Here is a 22,805-nt window from a genome sequence, read left to right on the forward strand (position 1 = left end):
CAAATGGAGTATATATATGTGTTTGTCATTTAGGTTCACTCTATGAAAACTAAGCATTTCAAGAAGTAACACAGCTGTATACATGAGCTTGCTAGTGGCTCTGATCAGTCACGTTTTACTTGCAAATCTTCAATTGATTAAGAGTCTGAAGCACTACCATCTGAGCTAACTGGGACAATCAACAGAACATGGTAGAAGACACTGAAACCCAGGTTAGCACAAGCTCGAAGACCAAAGGGAGCAGAAAGGGCAAGGCCACCCAGGCATGAATCAACAATGATGCCACAAATGAAAACAAGCTGGAGGCTATCAATAATGAAGCCAACGAAGATGCTGACTCTGACTCTGACTTTGATGATGGCGACAAGTGATATAGCTTTTGCACCCTAGCAAAGCTCCTTGAACCAGTGCTGAAACTCATGTCATGCAACTACCACAGTTGGAGTGCCCACATAAAGTCTTTCCTCCAATCCATCCTGCATGCAATGAAACACCTTGAGGGAACATATGACAAGAAGCACCCAAAATGGAGCTGCTCCCTCAATGATGCTTTAATCAATGCCCTGCATGGAACAATCGACACTACTGGAGAACACAATGTAAATTACCTTGTTCTAGATGTAATCAAGGATTATCTTACTTTTAACCAAGTGTGGAGAAAGATCGAAAATGGCCTCACAAATGAAGCCATCAAGACATCCCACAGACTTGCACTCATCTTGCAGCTCAGTGATATAAAGATGTTTCACTTGGATGCTAGAAAGCTAATTCAAGAGATCTGGTCAATACAGACCAAAAGTAGTCTCCTTGGCAAACCATTTGCCAATGACACATTGTTCTTGGCTCTGCAGAAATGCATGATCCAGCATCCGGTGTACAAGGAGACAGTTGCCACCATCCATCAAATCGATTTCAACACCCTCGCCACTGCACTGAGCATCCAACAGACCACTGTTGAGAGCATCCCCATGCAAAAGATCAACCCCTGCCAAGCCAGCACTTGGACCACTGGCAACGATGATCAAAGCAAATGGACCAGAGAGACTGAAGCTGAAGCTGACAATAGCCACATGAGCCCAAGGAATGCAGGAAGATCATGCTGAATCCAATGCTGGATCTGTAAGTGACTGGGACATGGCATTAGTCAATGCAACACTTTGGTTACCATCCCCAAAGACTCTCCCCTTGCCAAACCTAAATAGGAAGTGTGGTGCTCCCTCACCCTCTCACAAGACCCCCCAAACACCAAGGAAACAGCTCATTGGATCTTGGATTCGGGGGCAAGTTATCACATGGTAAACAACTATAGCATGCTCATCCACCCAAGAACTTGCTGAAAGCAGATAATTACTGCTGGAAGCAAGGTTTTGGAAGTGGCAGCTATAGGAGATGCAAGCATATCAACAGATTACGGGGAAATCTCCCTCCAAAATGTACTATATGTGAAGCACCTTAATGTTAACCTTCTGTCAATGAACTCATTAATGGATGAAGGAGCACAAGTGATATTGGACACAACCAGCAGCCAGATTGTTCTAACAAACAGCATGACACTTAAAATTGCAAAGAATCACAAGTGAGGACTTTTGGAGTTCCAAGGTGACACATGGCAAGAAAGCATGATGGCCACATCAGCATCACTGTTTGAAGGTGTTGATGAGGAGTTCAAGCATATTAAGAATGAACTGAAAGTTTCAAAGGAACAACTATGGCATGAGCATCTCAGACACCCAGGAAGAGACAAAGCCAGGACAATCATGAGTAAATTAAAGAATAAGCATACCATGCATTTGGATCCAAACACTGCTCTGACATGTGAGCAGTGCATATGATCTAAGAGCACAAGTGCCCAGATGGGGCAAGGTAGCAGTGAAAGAGCTGTGGGGCCCCTGGATCTCATCCACATCAACCTAATAATAGACTCGTCCTATGTGACAGAGTATATGTGTACTCTGGTGCTAATTGATGATCATAGCAAGTATGTGTATGCACAGCCATTGATGTGAAAGAGTCATGCATTCATGCAACTCAAAAGGAATGTTTCATTCCTGGAGACACAGATGGATCGGAAGCTAAAAGCAATCTGATCCGACCAAGGAACTGAATGGAAAAGCAACAATGCATTAGAATGGTCATTAGAAAAGGGCATAGAGTGGCAAACCACCATGGGGTACAACAGCAAACAAAATGGATGGGTGGAGAGAATGAACAGGACCCTTGGAGAGAAGATGAGAACAATGCTAATGCAGAGGAGACTGCTGAAGAGGTTTTGGCTGTATGCTGTCATGGGCCTGGATGCTCAAGAAGCAGGAGGGTCACTGGTTCATATGGAAGGAGCACAGGTATCGAAGACCTAGTCGACACCAGTAGAGAGCATGGTTGTAGTGCAGTCTCCATGGAGACCATGGACTCCTATGGACTCACATGCAAAGGAGGGCCAAGCACAGCCACGAGGAGGACCAAGCTCAAGGAGCAGGCACAGCCACGAGGAGGACCAAGCTCAAGGAGCAGGCACAGCCACGAAGAGGACCAAGCTCAAGGAGCATGCAGATGGTTACCACTCAGGGGCTCGAGAGACAAGAGCCAAAGGAACTGTCACTGATCAAAGGAGGAGGAGCAGTGTCGAAGGAGTCGACACCAGGTCATGAGGAGGAGGAGCAGTGTCGAAGGAGTCGACACAGCTCAAGAGGCACAGGGGTGCCAAGCAGGAGAGGCCCCTGAGCAGTACTCGATGAAGAAGGTACTCTCTGGAGAGAGAGCAGGAGCAGCATCGCTGGCGATGCTGAGAAGAGGTATATAACCATGCTTTCTCATCAATAGGTCGAGTGGATCCTCATCCACTCTACTCACCATAACTAGTTATCACTTCAGCATAAGTATACATTAGTTTCAGTCAGCATAGCAGCAATCTATCAAGGTTGCTCCTCATCGTAGTGTGTGTGTTGTATCACCACTACCTGACGTCCGAAGGCGCCCATAGCAGGTTAGCGGTCCGGATATAGATAGAACCGAAGGCAGTAGTCCACTGCGGTCCGGGGATCACTTCAAGCATCAAGTCAACACACTGGACACTCGTGTTGACGCCACCAACCTTATCACCAACACCATCAACCTCATTATCATCGACGCCACCAATCTCATCACCAACACCATCAACCTCATCATCATCAACACTCACACCAGACCTTGGTGTCATCATAACATTGATATTGATCGTGCCGAGCTACCCCTGAACGGAGTGTCCACAGAGGTCAGCCGAAACCTATGATAGTATATACAACAAACGCCACCTGCTGTCACTGCACAACTTGATAGTCACCGAGTATCTCGACAGACCGACCTGGGTTTCAGGCGCGAGACCCCTGACATTAGAGTGGATCGTTCAAGCAGCTCCTCACGATCACCATGACGGACCCAGACCTCAACAATAAGCTCGATAGACTACTCACTCTATTGGAAGCACAGCTAGAGCTTACCAGACAGGGTCATCGAGAGGAACGATTACAACGAGCTCAACTGAGCAGGGAGGAGACAATGGACCTCTCTCACTCAGAAGACCAAGCAGGAGGAGGAGATGAGTCTATGATAGGAGACCCACATACTCCTACTCCAGCTCCACGACCAAGACGATCAGTCTCATTCAACCTGGAGGAGCAGGAGGACATCAACTACGAGAAGTATGCTTCACCTACTGGGCCAAGATATGTCAAGACTAAGCTGGACCCCTACAGCAGGACTAGGACGGACCCTTACCCCCTGGACCACGAGGAGGATACCAGCATCATGGCAGAGCTTAACCGGTCAAAGCCCATTGCCACCCCCTTTCCAAAGTTCAATCCCCGAGACATGGAGATCTTCATTCTAGAAGCCGAAGCATGGTTTAAGTTCAACCAGGTGTATGAGCAGTCTAGGATGATCAATCACATGGGTGCTCAACTGGAAGGGACAGCAAGAGAGTGGTGGACCTCCAAGCTCCGTATTGATAGAGCTAGAGAAGGAAGGTTGTTCAATGATTGGCACTACTTCACAGAGCGACTGTCAGAGCAGTTCAACCCACGCAATGCTAGGATGGAGGCATACAACAAGCTGTTGGCTCTCAGACTCACAAGTGATGCTCCTGGTGCCGCCACACGTCATGTAGAGCGGTTCAGAGACTTGGAAGGACAGGTCAACCTAGATGACAATGAGCTAGTGATTGACCTCTTCAGAGGTAGTCTCACTCGTAGCATACAGGAGAAGTTCGAGAGGAATCCACCTGGGAAGAGATGGGAGTGGTATCGAGAGGTCGAGGAGATCGATCGACAGAGGATGCTACTACAGCAGTCCTCGGCTAGACACTCACTTCCAAATGCCACGTCACCTCCACTAAGAACTGGGTCTCGGCCAAATCAAAGTTCAATCCCCATCCGACAACCCACTCAACCTTATCCAGCTCGATCACCATCACAAGCAACTACACAAGCAACTATACAAAACCTAAACCGACCCCTTCCTCATCATCCCACCCAACCCTCGAAGCAAGGAAGCCCTGCTCCATCAGGTATCAACACCTGTCATGTATGCAAGGGTATCGGCCATTGGGCCAGAGACTGCCCCAGCAGGAGGGTAAACCCTCTTAGCTCTCGACCCATGGGACCAAAGGTTATGGTCACCACAGCAGACCCCTTCGAGGAGGCCACCGACTCAGGAGATGGCCACACAGGCAGTACTGAGATGGGTGACCCCGAGGCCATGGACCTCAGCTCATACCAGCAACCCATGGACCCCGATCACGAGGAGGAGCACGATGATGATGACGATGAGGGAAACGTCAGTGGGGTGATGCACTGATGGCATGCATTGCTCTACAAACCTCCTCGCCATCACTCTGTATATATCAAGATTGTCAAGTATGTTTCTCTACCAGTGGAGGCAAAGCAGTACTGGAGCTCTCTGGAATGGTTCAAGACCATCCTGCTCGGATACTAGCTGATACCGGTGCTGGTTTGTCCATAGTCTCAGATTCTTTCATTAGTAAGTACCAAATACCCACAAAACCCATAAAAACAAGATCGATCCATGGTGTCACCAGGCACCAACTCTCCATCAATAGTTCTGCGAGCATGCAGGTATCTATTGATACACACAATCTGGGTGTGGTCGAAGCTTCAGTGGCCGACACTGCGGACTATGACCTCATCCTGGGGTTCACTGAGCTACGGAGGCTCAAACCCACCATACAATGGGATACGGGCCAGCTGGAGTTCAAGACTCAGGAGCAGGACCGACCCCCTAGGAGACCCCCTGAAGCAGCAAGAGCAGGGGACCTAACCATGAGGAGACCAACCCTTCATGGTAACGAGTTTGTCTCAGCAGAGCACATACTACGAGCAGCTCTGGAAGATGGACCCATAGGGTTCATGCTGTTAGAGGAGCCACCATCATCACTCCCAGCCTTTGGTTTTGTACCTACAGGCGCAGACAAAGGAGTCGAGATGGAGGTGGAGGTAGATAAGGTGGTGATGGCTGCAGACATACCAAAGCCATACCAACACCTGCGAGATGTGTTTGATGAGGTGGAAGCAGACAAGCTGCCCCATCATACCGAGCATGATCTCCACCTCGAGTTGATAGAAGGAGGGAAGCCACCTCAAGGGCCCCTATACCTTAAGGGACCCAAGGAGATGTCCGAGTTGAGGAGGTACTTGGATGAGAACCTTGAGAAGGGGTTCATAAGACCATCGAAGAGCCCGGCACGATCACCGGTGCTCTTCGTACCAAAGAAGGATGGAGGTCTCAGACTCTGTGTGGACTACAGAGGTCTCAACGAGATCACTGTCAAGAACAGGGCACCATTGCCCCTCATCGAGGAGCAGCTGTTCTTACTCAGGAAGGCAAGGATCTATACCAAGCTAGACCTTAGAGCAGCATACAACCTCATCCGGATTGCTAAAGGAGATGAATGGAAGACAGCTTTTGGCACTCAGTTGGGACTCTATGAGTACCTAGTGATGCCCTTTGGCCTAGCCAATGCTCCGGCTCACTTCCAGTCATTCATCAATGACATCTTCCGAGACATCATTGGGATATATGTGGTAGTATACCTAGATGACTTCCTGATCTTCAGTGACACTGAAGAAGCACATGTGAAGCATGTCACTGAGGTCCTCACTCGCTTAAGGAGCAACAGGCTCTTTGCTAAGCTGTCAAAGTGTGAGTTCCACACCAAGACAGTTGAGTTCCTGGGGTACATCATCAAGCCAACAGGCATAGAGATGGACCCAGAAAAGGTGCGCACTGTCAAGGAGTGGCCAATGCCAGAGTCAATCCATGACATCCAGAGGTTCCTGGGTTTTGCCAACTTCTATCGAAGGTTCATAGCCCACTTTGCTCGCATAGCCAAGCCCTTGACAGCACTGGTAAAGCCTATAGAACGGTTCAAGAAGTTCGAGCTACCAGAGGAGGCCCAACAGGCCTTCCACAAGCTCATCCAGGCCTTCACATCAGCAGGAGTGCTTCAGCACTTCGACTACCACCTTCCAACAAGGTTGGAGACTGATGCAAGTGACTTTGCTATAGCAGGAGTGCTCAAGCAGGAGCATGAAGGATGATGGCATCCTGTGGCCTTCTACTCTAGGAAGATGTCTTCTGCCGAGAAGAACTATGAGATCCATGATAAGGAGCTCCTAGCTGTGGTCGCCTGCCTCACTCAGTGGCGACACATGCTAGCTGGACTACCGAACCAACTGGTCATCCTCACTGACCATGAAGCCCTCAAGTACTTCAAGTCACAGAGACGCATCACAGGTCAACAGGCTCGATGGGCCATACTACTAGCAGACTTCGACTTCATATTGCAGTATCGACCAGGAGACAAAGGTGGTGAACCCGATGCTCTCACCAGAAGGACAGACATGCAACCAGCTGGTGAAGAGCAGGATCACAATGTGAGGCAACTACTGCCTCCTCGAGTGTTCAAGGAGACAGCAGACCATGACTCGCTCCTAGTGGCCCCCATGATCTCGATGGAGTCCATAGCATCAAAAGGTCTCAAAGACCTGGTCAAGATCTTCCACCCCTTAGACCAAGAGCTACAGGAGATACATAGGAAGAAGCCCTTCGAGGTCAGGGATGACCTATGGTACAGTGGAGGAAGGTTGGTTATCCCCAAAGTGATCATGCCAGGGAGGACCAACAACCGACACTCAAGGAGTGCCAAAGAGGTAGATGGACAGTCTCTCTCTGTAGAGCATCTGCGATTCATGGTGATGACCCAATGCCATGATGGTATCACTGCTGACACGTAGGAAGAGATGCTACCATCAAGGCAGCACAACGACATTACTGGTGGCCAAACATGACAGCTTGGATTGCAGACTATGTAGCAAGTTGTCCTGTATGTGCTAGGTACAAAGCTCCTCGTCATCGTCCATATGGTTTGCTACAGCCACTAGCAACCCCAGACAGGCCCTGGGGCTCCATATCCCTCGACTTCATCGAAGGACTACCAACATCGAAGAAGTATGACTCCAAGACCTATGACTCTATCTTAGTCATTGTCGACAGGCTAACCAAGTTTGCCATACTAGCTCCAACCCATAAGACAGTCACGGCCAAACAGACTGCAGTATTGCTATATGGACACATGGTTAGACTCTTTGGATATCCAGATCACATGGTCTCGGACCGAGGCAGGCAGTTCATATCAGGAGCATGGAAGGCATTTGCAGAGCAAATGGGTGTGAAGCACTCACTTAGCACGGCTTACCATCCTCAAACTGATGGTCAAACAGAGAGAGTCAATCAGGTCATAGAGCAATATCTCAGGATGTACTGCAACTATGAGCAGAATGACTGGGCCAACCTGCTGGACACTGCGGCCTTTGTATACAACAACACGGTCCACAACAGCATTGGTGTCTCACCATTCTTTGCATGCTATGGATGGAACCCCAAAGCTCATCCTGACATCCCTCAACGACTAGGAGTCAATGATCCAGGTCGCTTCGAGTACCTCATGGATGGAAAGGAGCGTTGCAAGTACCTCCAGGAGCAGATCAGAGAGGCACAACGAAGATCAGTAGACCAGTATAACAGGAAGCACAAGGACATTGAGTTTAAGGTGGGTGATATGGTCTATATCAACCGCCGAAACTGGAAGACACGGAGACCCACACCCAAGTTGGATACCCGGTTTGCAGGACCCTACCCAGTTCAGGAACGGGTAGGACGCCGAGCTTACCGAATCACATTGCCAGCAAACCTTAGGGTGCATGATGTGTTCCATGTCTCCATGCTCGAGCCAGCAAGAACAAGTTCTCTTCCTCAACGTGCTGAACAGCCCACCATGCCACCACTTCCAGATGAGGACCTCGACTTCGAAGTCGAAGCACTCATCGACAAGCGTTCACACAATGGGACTACAGAGTACAAGGTGTTGTGGAGAGGGTACTCAGAAGAAGCTGCTTCATGGGAACCAGTAGAGAACCTCAACTGTCCCGACCTCATCCAGGAGTATGAGGTGTCGGAGGGGGGACGAGTGAGTAGACAAAGTAGAGAAAGGAGGAGAGAACAGGAGGAGTAGAGAGAGGAGGATGACGTTGAGAGAAGGAGGAAGGATGACGGGGGCGATGTTGTCAAGGAAGAGGAGGAGTCAGCATGAACCAGACCAGAGCATGCCTCGACGGAGCTCGGCTCTTAAGAGGGGGGTAGTGTCATGGGCCTGGATGCTCAAGAAGCAGGAGGGTCACTGGTTCATATGGAAGGAGCACAGGTATCGAAGACCTAGTCGACACCAGTAGAGAGCATGGTTGTAGTGCAGTCTCCATGGAGACCATGGACTCCTATGGACTCACATGCAAAGGAGGGCCAAGCACAGCCACGAGGAGGACCAAGCTCAAGGAGCAGGCACAGCCACGAGGAGGACCAAGCTCAAGGAGCAGGCACAGCCACGAAGAGGACCAAGCTCAAGGAGCATGCAGATGGTTACCACTCAGGGGCTCGAGAGACAAGAGCCAAAGGAACTGTCACTGATCAAAGGAGGAGGAGCAGTGTCGAAGGAGTCGACACCAGGTCATGAGGAGGAGGAGCAGTGTCGAAGGAGTCGACACAGCTCAAGAGGCACAGGGGTGCCAAGCAGGAGAGGCCCCTGAGCAGTACTCGATGAAGAAGGTACTCTCTGGAGAGAGAGCAGGAGCAGCATCGCTGGCGATGCTGAGAAGAGGTATATAACCATGCTTTCTCATCAATAGGTCGAGTGGATCCTCATCCACTCTACTCACCATAACTAGTTATCACTTCAGCATAAGTATACATTAGTTTCAGTCAGCATAGCAGCAATCTATCAAGGTTGCTCCTCATCGTAGTGTGTGTGTTGTATCACCACTACCTGACGTCCGAAGGCGCCCATAGCAGGTTAGCGGTCCGGATATAGATAGAACCGAAGGCAGTAGTCCACTGCGGTCCGGGGATCACTTCAAGCATCAAGTCAACACACTGGACACTCGTGTTGACGCCACCAACCTTATCACCAACACCATCAACCTCATTATCATCGACGCCACCAATCTCATCACCAACACCATCAACCTCATCATCATCAACACTCACACCAGACCTTGGTGTCATCATAACATTGATATTGATCGTGCCGAGCTACCCCTGAACGGAGTGTCCACAGAGGTCAGCCGAAACCTATGATAGTATATACAACAAACGCCACCTGCTGTCACTGCACAACTTGATAGTCACCGAGTATCTCGACAGACCGACCTGGGTTTCAGGCGCGAGACCCCTGACATATGCAATCAGAGCTGCAGCATTCAAAATCAACCTCACTCTGAGTGTTGATAATGAGTTCCCTTATCAAGCAATGTTCAGCAAGTTGCCAGAGCGAGTTTTGAGACTCCTATGAGTGTTTGGTTGTCTGGCATGGGTAAACATACCCAAAGTCAAATGGGACAATAAGAAACTAGACCAGTGAGCCATTGCATCCATTTTCTTGGGATACAGTCTAGAGAGAAAGGGCTGGCTTTTCTACAGCCTGAACATTTTTTGGAGCAATTTGTCAGGGGTCTCGCGCCTGAAACCCAGGTCGGTCTGTCGAGATACTTGGTGACTATCAAGTTGTGCAGTGACAGCAGGTGGCGTTCGTTGTATATACTATCGTAGGTTTCGGCTGACCTCTGTGGACACTCCGTTCAGGGGTAGCTCGGCACGATCAATATCAGTGTTATGATGACACCAAGGTCTGGTGTGGGTGTTGATGATGATGAGGTTGATGGTGTTGGTGATGAGATTGGTGATGTCGATGATAATGAGGTTGATGGTGTTGATGATAAGATTGGTGATGTCAATGATAATGAGGTTGATGGTGTTGGTGATAAGGTTGGTGGCGTCAACATGAGTGTCCAGTGTGTTGACTTGATGCTTTGAAGTGATCCCCGGACCGCAGTGGACTACTGCCTTCGGTTCTATCTATATCCGGACCGCTAACCTGCTATGGGCGCCTTCGGACGTCAGGTAGTGGTGATACAACACACACACTACGATGAGGAGCAACCTTGATAGATTGCTGCTATGCTGACTGAAACTAATGTATACTTATGCTGAAGTGATAACTAGTTATGGTGAGTAGAGTGGATGGGGATCCACTCGACCTATGATGATGAGAAAGCATGGTTATATACCTCTTCACAGCATCGCCAGCGATGCTGCTCCTGCTCTCTCTCCAGAGAGTACTTTCTTCATCGAGTACTGCTCAGGGGCCTCTCCTGCTTGGCACCCCTGTGCCTCTTGAGTGGTGTCGACTCCTTCGACACTGCTCCTCCTCCTCATGACCTGTGTCGACTCCTTCGACACTGCTCCTCCTCCTCATGACCTGTGTCGACTCCTTCGACACTGCTCCTCCTCCTCATGACCTGTGTCGACTCCTTCGACACTGCTCCTCCTCCTCATGACCTGTGTCGACTTCCTGTCTCTCGAGCCCCTGAGTGGTAACCATCTGAGCTTGGTCCTCCTCATGGCTGCGCCTGCTCTTTGAGCTTGGTCCTCCTCGTGGCTGTGCCTGGTCCTCCTCGCATATGGGCTCAGTGCTCCTTTGCATGTGAATCCATAGGAGTCCATGGTCTCCATGGAGACTGCACTACGACCATGCTCTCTACTGGTATCGACTAGGTCTTCGATACCTGTGCTCCGTCCATATGAACCAGTGACCCTCCTGCTTCTTGAGCATCCAGGCCCATGACACAATTCAGCTAAATTCATGGAATTCAAATGCTGGTCAGACAGGACAGAGTGGTGACTGGTTGACATGAAGACACCTCCAGCAATGATGACAGAGGAGGATTTCAAAGACCTAGGGTACAATGAGGAAAATATATTTGACAAAGCACATGAGGAACCATTGCAAGAATACATAGATATGGAGACAGGTTTGGAAGAGAGATCAAGCAAAGGAATGGTGGAGATGATGGAACCAGAACCAATTGCCGAAACTCAAATTGACAGCAAATTCTTGGGACTCATGGCGATGCAACTGGAACAGAAAAGGAACCTAGATCCAACCATACATGAAGCAAGGAGTGGAGAGGATAGAAAACACTGGGAAGAAGCCATGTGAAAAGAGCTAGATGGATTGGAAGCAATGGGCACATGGGAGATTGCTGACCTCCCAAAGGGTGCAAACACTGTCAACATGCATTGGGTACTCAAGATCAAAACAGATGCAAACCTTGTACTGACAAAGTTCAAAGCCCAGCTCATGGCATGAGGTTTCACTCAACACAAAGGGGTCAACTACATGGAGGTTTTCGCACCAGTGGCACCCATCCAATCCATCAGAGGGGTGATTGCCATTGCAGCAACACAGGATTGGGAAATAGATTCTATTGATGTAAAACAGGCATACTTAAACTTTACCATACATCATGATGTATACCTCAAGCCTCCACCAGGAATCAAAATACCATCCAGAAAGGCTCTGAAGGTAGTGAAAGGTCTGTACAGTCTGAAACAATCAGGCCAAGAATGGAATATTGAGTTAGACTCACATCTCTGGATGATCAGGTTCCATTGCATGCTGAGCACACCATGTTTATACTCAAGAGGGACAGGTGACAAGATTATGATCATCACAGTGTACATGGATGACATGCTAATAACATCACCCAGTCATGATGAAGTAGATCACACCAAGTGGGAAATCATGGACAAATGGGAGATGCAAGACAACAGAAGGATCAAAGAAATTTTTTGGGTGTAAAGATCACATGTGATAGAGAACAGAAGAGGGTATCTCTGGATTTGACAGCATATATTGAAGCAATGGTGAACAAATGGCTAAGAGAAGCAAGTGAAAAATCCTGGATACCCATGTTGTGCATAGCAAACATTGCCAGGGGTGAGAGATGTGAACCTCAACAAGCAAAGGAATATCAAGAGCTAGTTGGTCAACTGTTATGGGTATCAAACACAGCCCAACCAGATATCACCTTTGCCATTGGCATATTGGTGTGATACATGTCGACCCTGATCAACAGCACATGGAAGGCAGCGATCCATGTGGTAAAGTACCTGAACCAGACAAGTGGATATCAATTGCATCTAGGAGGGTCGACAAACGAGCACTCGGGTGCACTGGTAATGACATATACCAATGCAAACTGGGCATCTGACCCCACAAATGGGTGAAGGAGTACTTCAGGGTCGATAACATATGTATATGGATGTCCAGTAAGCTGGAGGTCTCATGTTCAAAAGTGTGTAGCATTGTCAGCAGTTGAAGCTGAGTTCATTGCTGCTTCCAAAGCAGTGAGAGAAGCATTGTTCTTTTCATACCTGCTCTGGGATTTGGAGATCACAAATGTTCAGCCTGTACTATACACAGATAGTCAGGGGTGCATACAGGTGAGTAAGGACCCAGCCAAACATTGGAAGCTGAAACATATTGACACATGGTATCATTTCATCCACAATCATGTGCAAGGGGGTGATGTGGAGATCAAGTACACTGGAACAGCAAACAATGTTGCAGATGTTCTGACAAAGCCTCTGCAGGGACTCAACACTTCACAATTGGCCAGGATGATAGGCTTGGAGATCCCATCGAAAGGGGGAGTTGAAGATGTGTCGGCATCTCAAGCAATATGCATGCATCACAGCCAAGACACTGAAGTGCAGGGAGCCCACATAAGTGAGGAACACAATGAAGTAAGGGGTAGTCATCATGGTGATGGTCTGGTGGCACACAGTATCATAGCAATGCAGGGGTACAGATGAAGTGACATGTCTTGTTTCGGACATCACTAGAGTGGCGAATGGAGTATATATATGTGTTTGTCATTTAGGTTCACTCTATGAAAACTAAGCATTTCAAGAAGTAACATGGCTGTATACGTGAGCTTGCTAGTGGCTCCGATCGGTCGCGTTTTACTTGCAAATCTTCAATTGAAGCTCAGCCAGCCGCGTGCGTGTGAGCCAGAGCCTCCTCCTCAAGCTTGAGTTGCGTGCCTCTCTGTCAGCGCCCGGACCCTTAACGACCTTTGAGCCTTCCTTTGTCCAGGTCGCTTTTGCTTAGCCATCTGTCAGACTGCCGCCATCGCAGCTGCAACAGGGGAGCAAGGTCAGCAAAACAGCGCTACCTAGGAGAGCAAAGGGGCCCCTCCACACCCACGACCATCAGGACAGTTGATCATGATGCTGCACAATCCAACAACTCCACCATCCTAGAGGTAGCTATTGCTTCTTCGTTGCCACACCATTTCAAGGCGAGTCAGAACCATCCCGGCCAATCATGACGACAACAGCAGGGTACCGCTCGCCGGCGCCCAACTCGAATGAGGAAGGCTTCACCTCCTTCGGCTTCCTCGACGACTCCCAAAACCAGCAGGAGTCCACGTTTGCGCTCGGCAGCCTCTTGAGCCGTGTCAAGTCTGCGCTAGCCGGCGGGCTCACCGTCGAGAATGACTCCGCTCACGGAGCCAGAAGCGACCAGCTTGACACGCCATCAGCCTCTCGTCACAGCTCGGGGACCTACTCAGCCAAGTCCACTAGTCGACAACTGCCCCAATCTCCATCTACAGGCGCATCACAGCTCGCTGCGTACAATTCATCCAATCTATTACAGTATGCCGGCATCGGCTCCAATCGACTTGCCTCGATGCCACAACACAGAAAGGCTTCCATCGCGCGTCCAGCAAGAGGCGGACTCAGCAACATCGATGAGTACCCTGAAAGCAGCCAAGCTGCCAATTCACGAAACATCTCGCCTTCAGGTCGCCCAGGTCCTGCCGAAGCTGGGCCATCCAGGCTACGCAACGATACTACCACGGCTGATGCTCATAGAGCGCAGTCAGGCCAGATGGCTCGCTATGGCGGCCTCCGCCCCTCAAACAGCTCTCCGTCGATCAGCACATCGCGCTCGATATCGGGTATCACAAGTAACGCTGGCTCGTCTACCTCCAGCCGTCTGCCCCTAAAGCTGCGCAGAGTAGCTCCAGCTCCGGCTGTCACATTCACCTCGCCTGCAACCGCCATCCATGCTCGCTCGATTCTCGCAGGGCTTGCAGGCAGCTGCACCGATGATCGAGAATCTGTCATTGCCGACGATGGCGACATGGATCCGGACTCATCACGCGATACCCTTTTCATGCTGCGTGGAGGCATCGACGGCGCCATTGATCGATCACACCTGGCAAAGCATGGATGGTCTGCGATTCCTGGCTTCCCACTATCGAAGGATATTTTGGCAGATGACACCAAGTCAGTGAGGAGCAGCTCAACTCGACTTCACCGAGTCGACACCATCGATGAGCATCTGGGCAACAGATCTGAAGCACAGATCGGCCTGCAGACAAGTGCGGATGCCATTGTGCGCAGGATGAGAGGCGAAGGTCTCAGCCGCAAGTTCTGGATGGCTGATGAGAACGCAAAGGAGTGTCGAGAGTGTCTATCGGTCTTCACACCTTTTCGCCGAAAGCATCATTGTCGAATCTGCGGTCAGATCTTTTGCGGTAGATGTGCAGCTCACATCATCAAGGGCAAGCGCTTCAATTTCGAAGGCATGATCCGCGTCTGCAACTTTTGCAAGCGCATGCTCGAAGAGTATGATCGACACGAGCGCGAAGGTCAGCATCAGCAAAAGCTCAACGTCGCTCAAAGAGCCAGCAAGAATCCGAATCGAGTCCAACCAGATAAGGACATGATCTCAGCACCTCTGGAAGCGCAGATCCAAAGTCCACAGGCGCAGTTTGCGGCAAATCACCTCTTTGCCAGTGCATCGGCAGGTCCATCCTCGTTCAGTGCTGGCATACATCAGAGCATATCAGCATCTTTTGGATTCGCTGACAATGACTCTTTTGCAGGGACGGAGGCGCACAACGGCACTACAGGAGGGCAAAAGAAGGCCAATGCAACAGAGCAGGCACGCAAACGCAAGCCGGACGCGACCCCAGTGGCACCCTTCCGTAAAGGTATGGATGAAGAAGAGCTGGTACCTGCCGAGCCAGACCCAGAAGACGATCAGCCAGCCGCTTCTCAGCTCACAGAAGCCAACATCGAACGCGTCTCCTCCGCTGTCGGCTCTTCGCATCATACGCCTCAGAATCGGACGCCAGATATCAACGATACTGCCTCGACAGCTGTGCCATCACCAGCGAACTCAGCTGCTCCCGCACAGCCCGCAGCGTCAAGTTCGTCCAAGGTCAAAGATGGCACTGCAGGTGTAGTCTTCCCGTCCTCGGGACCATCTGTGAATGACACTCCATCGGCCATTCAGTCCACTTCTGACTACCCACGTCTACGTCTAGTCAGTGAGACGTCACGACCCGTCACTCGTTCTCGCATGCGTTCATTGCGGACTATTGCCTCCCTTGACCCCTCTCAAGCTAGTGCTTTGATCCGATCCCGCTTCCATGGCAACGGTCGCAACGAGTCGCCGGTTCCTCCGTTGCAGCATCCCCACGAAGATGAAGAAGTCGCGGTAGACCACAATGAAACCCCGGAATTCTATCGCGAGCTCCGCATCTGCTCTGAAGGCATCACACCAGCACTGCTGGAGGCATCGATCACACATCGTGCGCTCGAGCATCTCCGAAAGATGATGGCACAGACTCTAAGGCAATCTGGTATCCATAACGAGCGCAAATGGTGCGACGTGCTTCTGCCCTTCGTCTTGACCACCATCTCACGTGTCAAGCCCGATGCACGCGAAGATCAGAGTCGCGACATTGGCGAATTCGTCAAGATTAAGCGCATCCCTGGAGGCAAGCCTGACGATTCCGAGTACGTCGACGGCTACGTCTGTACAAAGCACGTCGCTACAAAGCGCATGGCTTCTCGAATCCCGCTGACGAACGCACGCATCATCGTGATTTGCTTCCCACTCGACTATCACCGCGGTCCCAACCAGTTCATGTCGCTTGAGCCACTCATGGCGCAGGAGCACGAGTTCATCCGCATTCTCGTGGCCCGTATCATTGCCCTGCGTCCGCAGATTGTCGTCGTCGAAAAGACAGTCTCTCGCATCGCCCTCGAGCTGTTGGAGAAGGAAGGCATCGTCGTCGTCTGGAGCGTCAAGGCGGATGCGATCCGAGCCATCAGTAGATGCACCCAGGCCGACATTATTACTTCGATTGATCGACTCGCCCTTGACCCACGCATCGGCCGATGCCGCTACTTCAACGTCGAGACCTTCCAGCATGCATCTGCGCCGGCGTGGAGAAAGAGCTTCATGCGCTTTGAAGGCACACCCAAGCAGCTCGGCTGTACCATCGTGCTGCGTGGTGCCGACGGTGATAGACTCAGTAGTGTCAAGAAAATTCTGGCCATGATGATCTTTGTCGCCTACAACTTGCGCTTGGAAGGCCACGTCATGGCTGACGAAGGTGCTGCTATGGAGACCATCTACTCTGACAGCAGTCTTCTGAATGGATCGCATCCATGTGGCACCGTCGAGGCAGACACCTCGAACAGTGCTGCTGATGAGCTCAAGCGCCTGGCAGCTGAGCGTGACTTCGAGATGGGCGAGGAGGCATCGAGTCAGCTGGGTCGAGTTGGTGACGACAAGACCTTCATGCTGCAGTCGCGTGCTCGTATCCTGCGAGCTCTCAGCATCTACGAGACGACGCTGATCACCTCTTCCGTCTGCATCCAGATCCCTGCACCTTATCCCATTCTGCAGCTGAAGCGCGTCAACGATCGTCTCATGCAGCTGCTGGCGCAACAAGAGGCAGAAGAGCTGCAAAGGATTCTGAAGGATGAGGGCAGGCTACAGGACAGAGCTCTGACACCACCAGCTTCTATTAACCAGCTCCCTGATGACGCTGTGCTGGATGCGAAAGCAGTGGACGACGACTCCACTCCCACGCCGAAGCCGACTAAGACGAGTGACTCTGCGGGCATCTCGCCGAGAGATGCAGCTGAAGTCGAGGCGCCGATGGAATCTCCATCTGCCGAAGACCTGACGCCAAAGTACGAAGTGCCTGGTGCTCGCATCCACGATACCATCGTCGAAGAGGGTGAAGAGAGCAGCTCGGACGTATCGCCCTCATCTCCTCGCTCTTCGACACCGCAGCCAGTCCCTACGTCAGTTCAACTGGAGCAGCTTCAGGCCGGAGAGAAGGCAAATGTAGACGTGACTGAGTCTGCCTCTCAGAGACGGGAAGCTAGCGACGCAACGGTCACGATCGAAACGGCCAGTCCCGCGGTAAGCGGGCCTAACACGACTACACCTACACCTCGACCCTCATCACCTGTGCAGAATCGGCAGAAGGATGCAAACAGCGCTGCATCGATCTCAGCTGCGTCCGATACTGCACAGAGTCTTGCATCAGCTGACACGTCGATCAGCAGATCTGTCTCTGCGCCTGCCTCCGAGGTGCCGACTCGTACAACCTCGCCTGGTCCTGGCTTGATCCTCTCTCATACAAGTCAACCGTCCACTGCGACGGTGGCTCCAAGCACAGCATCCTCGCTCAACACCATCAAGCAGCAGGAGCAATTGCCCGTCTTCGACCTCTTCGCGCTTCTGAAGGTGCCATCACAGATTGCCAAAGACTCCGAGTTCGCAATTACGGTCGACAGACATCGGGCTTCGCTGATGGAGTGGGGAGGCTATCTCGACATCCAGCCCGAATCGGTCTCGCCATTCAACCACAAGCGCATCCAGCTCATCGTTACACGTCACTGCACGCTCACACCCCGACCGTGTGAGGGGCCCAGTCTCGCGTCGATCGAGTTCTATGGCGAGCATGATGAGACGCTCGGCGAGCACATCGAGCGTTTGGCTGCCAACAGTGCCAAGGGCTGCGCAACAAAGGGTTGCGCCAAGAACAACGTGCTGCACTACATCACATTTGTGCACAATCGCATTCGCATCCAGGTGGTTCTCGAACGCTTCGTCTGTCCACTGCCAAACGAGGAGAACAGGCTGCTCAGTTGGAGCTACTGCAAGGTCTGCGAGAATGCCACGCCTGTTGCGCTCGTAACCGCCGAGACTTGGAGTTTCAGCTTTGCCAAGTATCTCGAGCTCTACTTCTACCGACACGATCACTGCAAGACCCAACTGTGCGAGCATGACTTCTACCGGGACCAGGTGCGCTACTTTGCCTACCAGAACATGGCAGTGCGCTTCCACTCCGAGGAGGTTGACGATCTCTTCGAGGTCACAATGCCACACTTCAAGCTCTTCATCAACCCCGAAGTACAGTGCAACATCAAAAACGAGGAGACGGCTGCCTTCGTCCGCAAGAGTCAGGCTTACTGGGACAGTGTCATGGTGCGCATTCGTGCATTCGGAAATGATGCATGCTCCGAAGCGGCTGGCATTAACCGCGACAAGAACAGAGCCATTATCTCTGAGATGATCAAGAGATGCGAGCTGGACCGTCGCGAGGTGGAAGTGCTGGTTGCTGAGCTCTACGAGTTCAGTCCGGCGACTGATGTTCTGTGTCTCAACCAAGCGCGTAGGATGTTGCAAGAGAAGGTGGTCAAGTGGGACATTGACTTTATCGAGTTCGAAAAGAACTGCATTCCGTCCGAGAAGGACATTCGTCGAATCACGACCACGCATCTCAAGCGATTGTTCTCAGAGAAGGATCCGTCAGAAGCGGCGAGGTCCGAAACGGGCTCGAGCATTCTGCCGCCTGCTGCTGAGATCGACGAGAGTTCGACAGACGCTGCTGAAAGTAAACCCAAAGGCCGTGATGCAGAGAAGGCGGATCAGGAGAAGTCCAAGTCGGCAAACAAAACCAACGCAGGGAGTGCAAACATGCAAGCTGCTGAAGCTCTCGCGCTGGCAGGTGCAGACCTGTCGCTAGTGCCGATGCTATCTGACTTGGTCACACATACTGTCGATACGCCAGCCAGCGAGGTGCCCCCCATTTTGGGAGAGTCTGGCAAGCTTGTGCCGGCCCCGGTGCAGACTGATGCGAACGGCGACAATGCGTCGGAAGCGGTCTCGCGATCTAAGACTGTCCCGACTCAGCTCAACAGGGTGGGCCGTGCGGACACAAGTAAGTATTGCGACGGCAACTTTGACGACGAGACAGATGCGGCAGACCTCTCGCCAGTCGAGGTGCGTCCCATGATCAGCCGTCGAGCGCTTTCCAACTCAGTGACGGCACCTGCTTCACCGACTTATGGCAAGTCTCGAGGCTTGTTCGATCCGGCTGGCTACCCACGAGCAGACGAGAGCTCATGCACAGAGAGCGAGCTGGTCGGCTCGGTGACTGGCCTGATTCGTCGCTTCGATTGCCCGAGACGCAACACTACAGGTCTGCCTGCTTCCAGCTCCGGCGCAGGAGTTAGCCAGGCTGGCTCGACCGATGCAGCTGCCCTTCGAGCGGGTGTCAATGGCTCTATCCGGCGTCCAAGCCTGCGTCGCGGCAAGACCGAAGAAGTGGTGTCGACTCACGCCAAAGAGCTTTTGAGGAGTCGCAAGGCTTCAGCATCGCACGACAACGGACCTGACTCGAATGCCAACTCGCCCACCACGGCTACAAATGCAAATGGCCGCGGCAGTCGTCTCCCTCGAGCCAAACGAAGCGATTCCAGCACTTCCACCGCGACGCTTGGAAGCAGGAGCGGATCAGCGACACCAGTCAAGGGTGCTCAGCTTCCTCCCCCATCCAGCTACAGGCCGCCAAAGGGTGAAGGGCTCAAAGCTGGACCGCGTGCCATCATCGGACGATCAGGAGCGTCAGCGGCAGCAGCTGCACTTGCCTCAGCTACCTCTGCAGCGTCCGCTGCGACAGGCAACCGAAGTCAGAGTGGTGCTTACCAGTCTGATGGCGCGGGAAGCAGTCGCATTGCCGGTAGCCGTGTGCCAGTGGCACGAAGGGGCGAGAACGCTCCTGGAACTCGCAGTCGCGTCTCGACCATCGCGAAGCACTTTGATCGCATCAGCAAGGAGGCAGAGAGGGAGCGTGAACGACAGCATCGTCTCTTGCTTGCACAGAGAGCCAAGCGAGCTCGTCCCGTCGCCATGACTCGAGCCAGAGTCGAGGTGTTCAGTAGCGTACGAGAAGCCGTTCGTGATGACGAGAGCGAGCCCGACTCAGCTGTAGAGAACAGCGAGGATGATGGTGCATCTGCCGACGACGAGAGCGAAGCTGACGAGGACGACGACTCGGATGAGGACGCTTCTACGGAAGCGACCAGCTTCGGAGCTAAACGCAATGGTCTGGTTATGACACTGGGCCATCGACCGCAGAGCCATGCACTCGCCAAGCAGCGGAAGAGGACCAGCTCGGATCAGGCTCGCAAGCATGGAGGGCAGCAAGAGGGCGGCGATTCGATCAAGCAGTCTGCATTGGCGCGCAAGGGCAAGGAAGGCGAAAGAGACTCGACGATCAAGGGAACACGCGTTCCGACATCCTCTTCTGCCAAGACCAATGGTGCAGACATCGACCCTTCTGCTTCTGTGACGACTGCAGCCACTGCGGCGACGCCAACTTCTTCTTCGCTCGTTGATGACGCTTGCACAATTGCCAGCCAAGAGACTGGCCGAGCAACAAACATCTCACTTCCTGCTGTGAGCGAGCTCGAGTCAGATGCACAGTCGATTGCTCCTTCCTCCTTGGCAACCACCAACAACAGTGCGCAGCTCACATTGCCATCCTACCTCCGCAGCGGTTTCACATCCGATTCGGACTTCATGCCAAGTCTCGAGAGAAGCTTCCTCAAGACACTCTCTGGTTTCTGGGCTTTCCGCACAGGCGAGATGGTGCCGCTCGAGTATCCGATGCTCAACTCAGAGCACGTCTTTGCGGACTCGGATATCATCTTCCGTGAAGACGAGCCTACATCGATCGTTTCTTTCACCTTGAGCTCAACGCAGTACAAGGAGCGGCTGAAGGGGATGCGCAATGAGACGCCATGGGTCAAGGAGAAGGATCAAGCTTCGATGCATGACAAACCAAGTGTTGATGGCTCGACGGACGGATGGGGCATCGTCGATATGGATACCAATGAGCTCGAGGGCACGCTCAAGAAGGAGGGTCGACACTTCCGCTGCGAGTTCGAGTCCGGATCGACCCGGCTTTGGTGCAAGATCTTGTTCGCTGAGCAGTTTGATGCGCTGCGCAGGACGTGTGCATGTGACGTGTCGGTGGTCGAGTCACTCTCACGCTGCTTCAAATGGGACTCGTCTGGTGGCAAGTCAGGGTCAGCGTTCCTCAAGACGCGCGATCATCGACTCGTTGTCAAGCAGCTCTCGCGATTCGAGATGGATGCCTTTTCCAAGTTTGCGCCTCAGTACTTTGCCTACATGTCGCAATGCCTTTCGCGAGGACGGAGGACAGCGTTGGCCAAGATCTTTGGCTGCTTCCGAATCGGCTTCCGCAATCCTCAAACAGGCAAAAGCATCAAGTTGGACTGCTTTGTGATGGAGAACCTCTTCTACGGTCTTGAAGGCATCCGATCGTACGATCTCAAAGGAAGCACACGCAATCGCTACGTCCCAGAAACAGGCAAAGACAGCGAGGTGCTCCTCGACGAGAACCTGATCGAGACCAACCATCTCAATCCGATCTTCATCCGCGAACACTCGAAGAAGCTGCTACGTGCAAGTCTATACAACGACTCGCTCTTCTTGGCGGACATGAATGTGATGGATTACTCGCTGATGGTGGGAGTTGATAGGCAGAGCAAGCAGCTTGTGGTGGGTATCATTGACTTTGTGCGGACATATACATGGGATAAGAGGGTAGAGAGCTTTGTCAAGGAGACAGCGCTACTGGGTGGTGCAGGTAAGGGAGAGCCAACGATCATCACACCGCCGGATTACAGAACGAGGTTCCTGACGTTTATTGATAAGGCGCTGCTGTTGATGCCTGATCACTGGGTCGAGGATTGGACGCTTTAGAGCACGGCACTTTTTCATATGAGATACGATTCATGTAATGGATATTTCGAACTTCTGCTACACCACGAGTGCCGATGCGTGCTAGCGAGTTACTGCCGAAGGTAACGATCCAATATGATGATGAAAGTTGACATAAGCCGATACGGAAGAGATCGGGCAAAGTCGATCTGATCAGAGATCGGGTACAACCTGAGTCCCGCTCGTTGACTTCGTCATTAAGTAGGATACACCCACATTCGGCATGTGCCACCCAGATGTATATATATCGAGCTGAGAGCACTAGGCTCTCACCACGTTCTTTCAGTCAATCGAGTATAAGTGTTTCTGCCCTAAATAGCAGTGGTACTGTGCTCTGACCATCGGCGATCGTTGATCATCGGCACCTGTCCTCCTCACCTTTTATCAGTTACAAGCCTTTGGGGGTCTTCTCGGCGAAAGCGGGCCAAACTAATGTTCTCTTTGT

At 51.8% G+C, this 22,805-nt stretch overlaps 4 protein-coding genes across 4 annotated transcripts; all 4 read left to right on the forward strand.

Annotated features, from left to right (window-relative positions):
- Positions 1 to 3,405: 3,405 nt before the first annotated feature.
- UHO2_00482 (uncharacterized protein) lies at positions 3,406 to 4,830 on the forward strand (the record flags this gene model as incomplete). Its single annotated transcript, XM_041557102.1, has 1 exon — positions 3,406 to 4,830. One exon carries the CDS (start codon positions 3,406 to 3,408, stop codon positions 4,828 to 4,830), a length of 1,425 nt encoding a protein of 474 aa, XP_041413036.1.
- A 107-nt stretch (positions 4,831 to 4,937) lies between these two features.
- UHO2_00483 (uncharacterized protein) lies at positions 4,938 to 9,058 on the forward strand (the record flags this gene model as incomplete). The annotated part of the gene is made up of 4 exons (XM_041557103.1): positions 4,938 to 6,526; positions 6,617 to 7,266; positions 7,287 to 8,518; positions 8,801 to 9,058. 4 exons carry the CDS (start codon positions 4,938 to 4,940, stop codon positions 9,056 to 9,058), a joined length of 3,729 nt encoding a protein of 1,242 aa, XP_041413037.1.
- A 2,232-nt stretch (positions 9,059 to 11,290) lies between these two features.
- On the forward strand, positions 11,291 to 11,599 carry UHO2_00484 (uncharacterized protein; the record flags this gene model as incomplete). The annotated part of the gene is made up of 1 exon (XM_041557104.1): positions 11,291 to 11,599. One exon carries the CDS (start codon positions 11,291 to 11,293, stop codon positions 11,597 to 11,599), a length of 309 nt encoding a protein of 102 aa, XP_041413038.1.
- Positions 11,600 to 13,771: 2,172 nt separating this feature from the next.
- On the forward strand, positions 13,772 to 22,342 carry UHO2_00485 (putative FAB1 - phosphatidylinositol 3-phosphate 5-kinase; the record flags this gene model as incomplete). Its single annotated transcript, XM_041557105.1, has 1 exon — positions 13,772 to 22,342. One exon carries the CDS (start codon positions 13,772 to 13,774, stop codon positions 22,340 to 22,342), a length of 8,571 nt encoding a protein of 2,856 aa, XP_041413039.1.
- Between the last annotated feature and the right edge of the window lie 463 nt (positions 22,343 to 22,805).

This window comes from Ustilago hordei (genome assembly GCF_900519145.1).
Source record: "Ustilago hordei strain Uho2 genome assembly, contig: UHO2_contig_01, whole genome shotgun sequence".
NCBI classification, from domain to species: domain Eukaryota; kingdom Fungi; phylum Basidiomycota; class Ustilaginomycetes; order Ustilaginales; family Ustilaginaceae; genus Ustilago; species Ustilago hordei.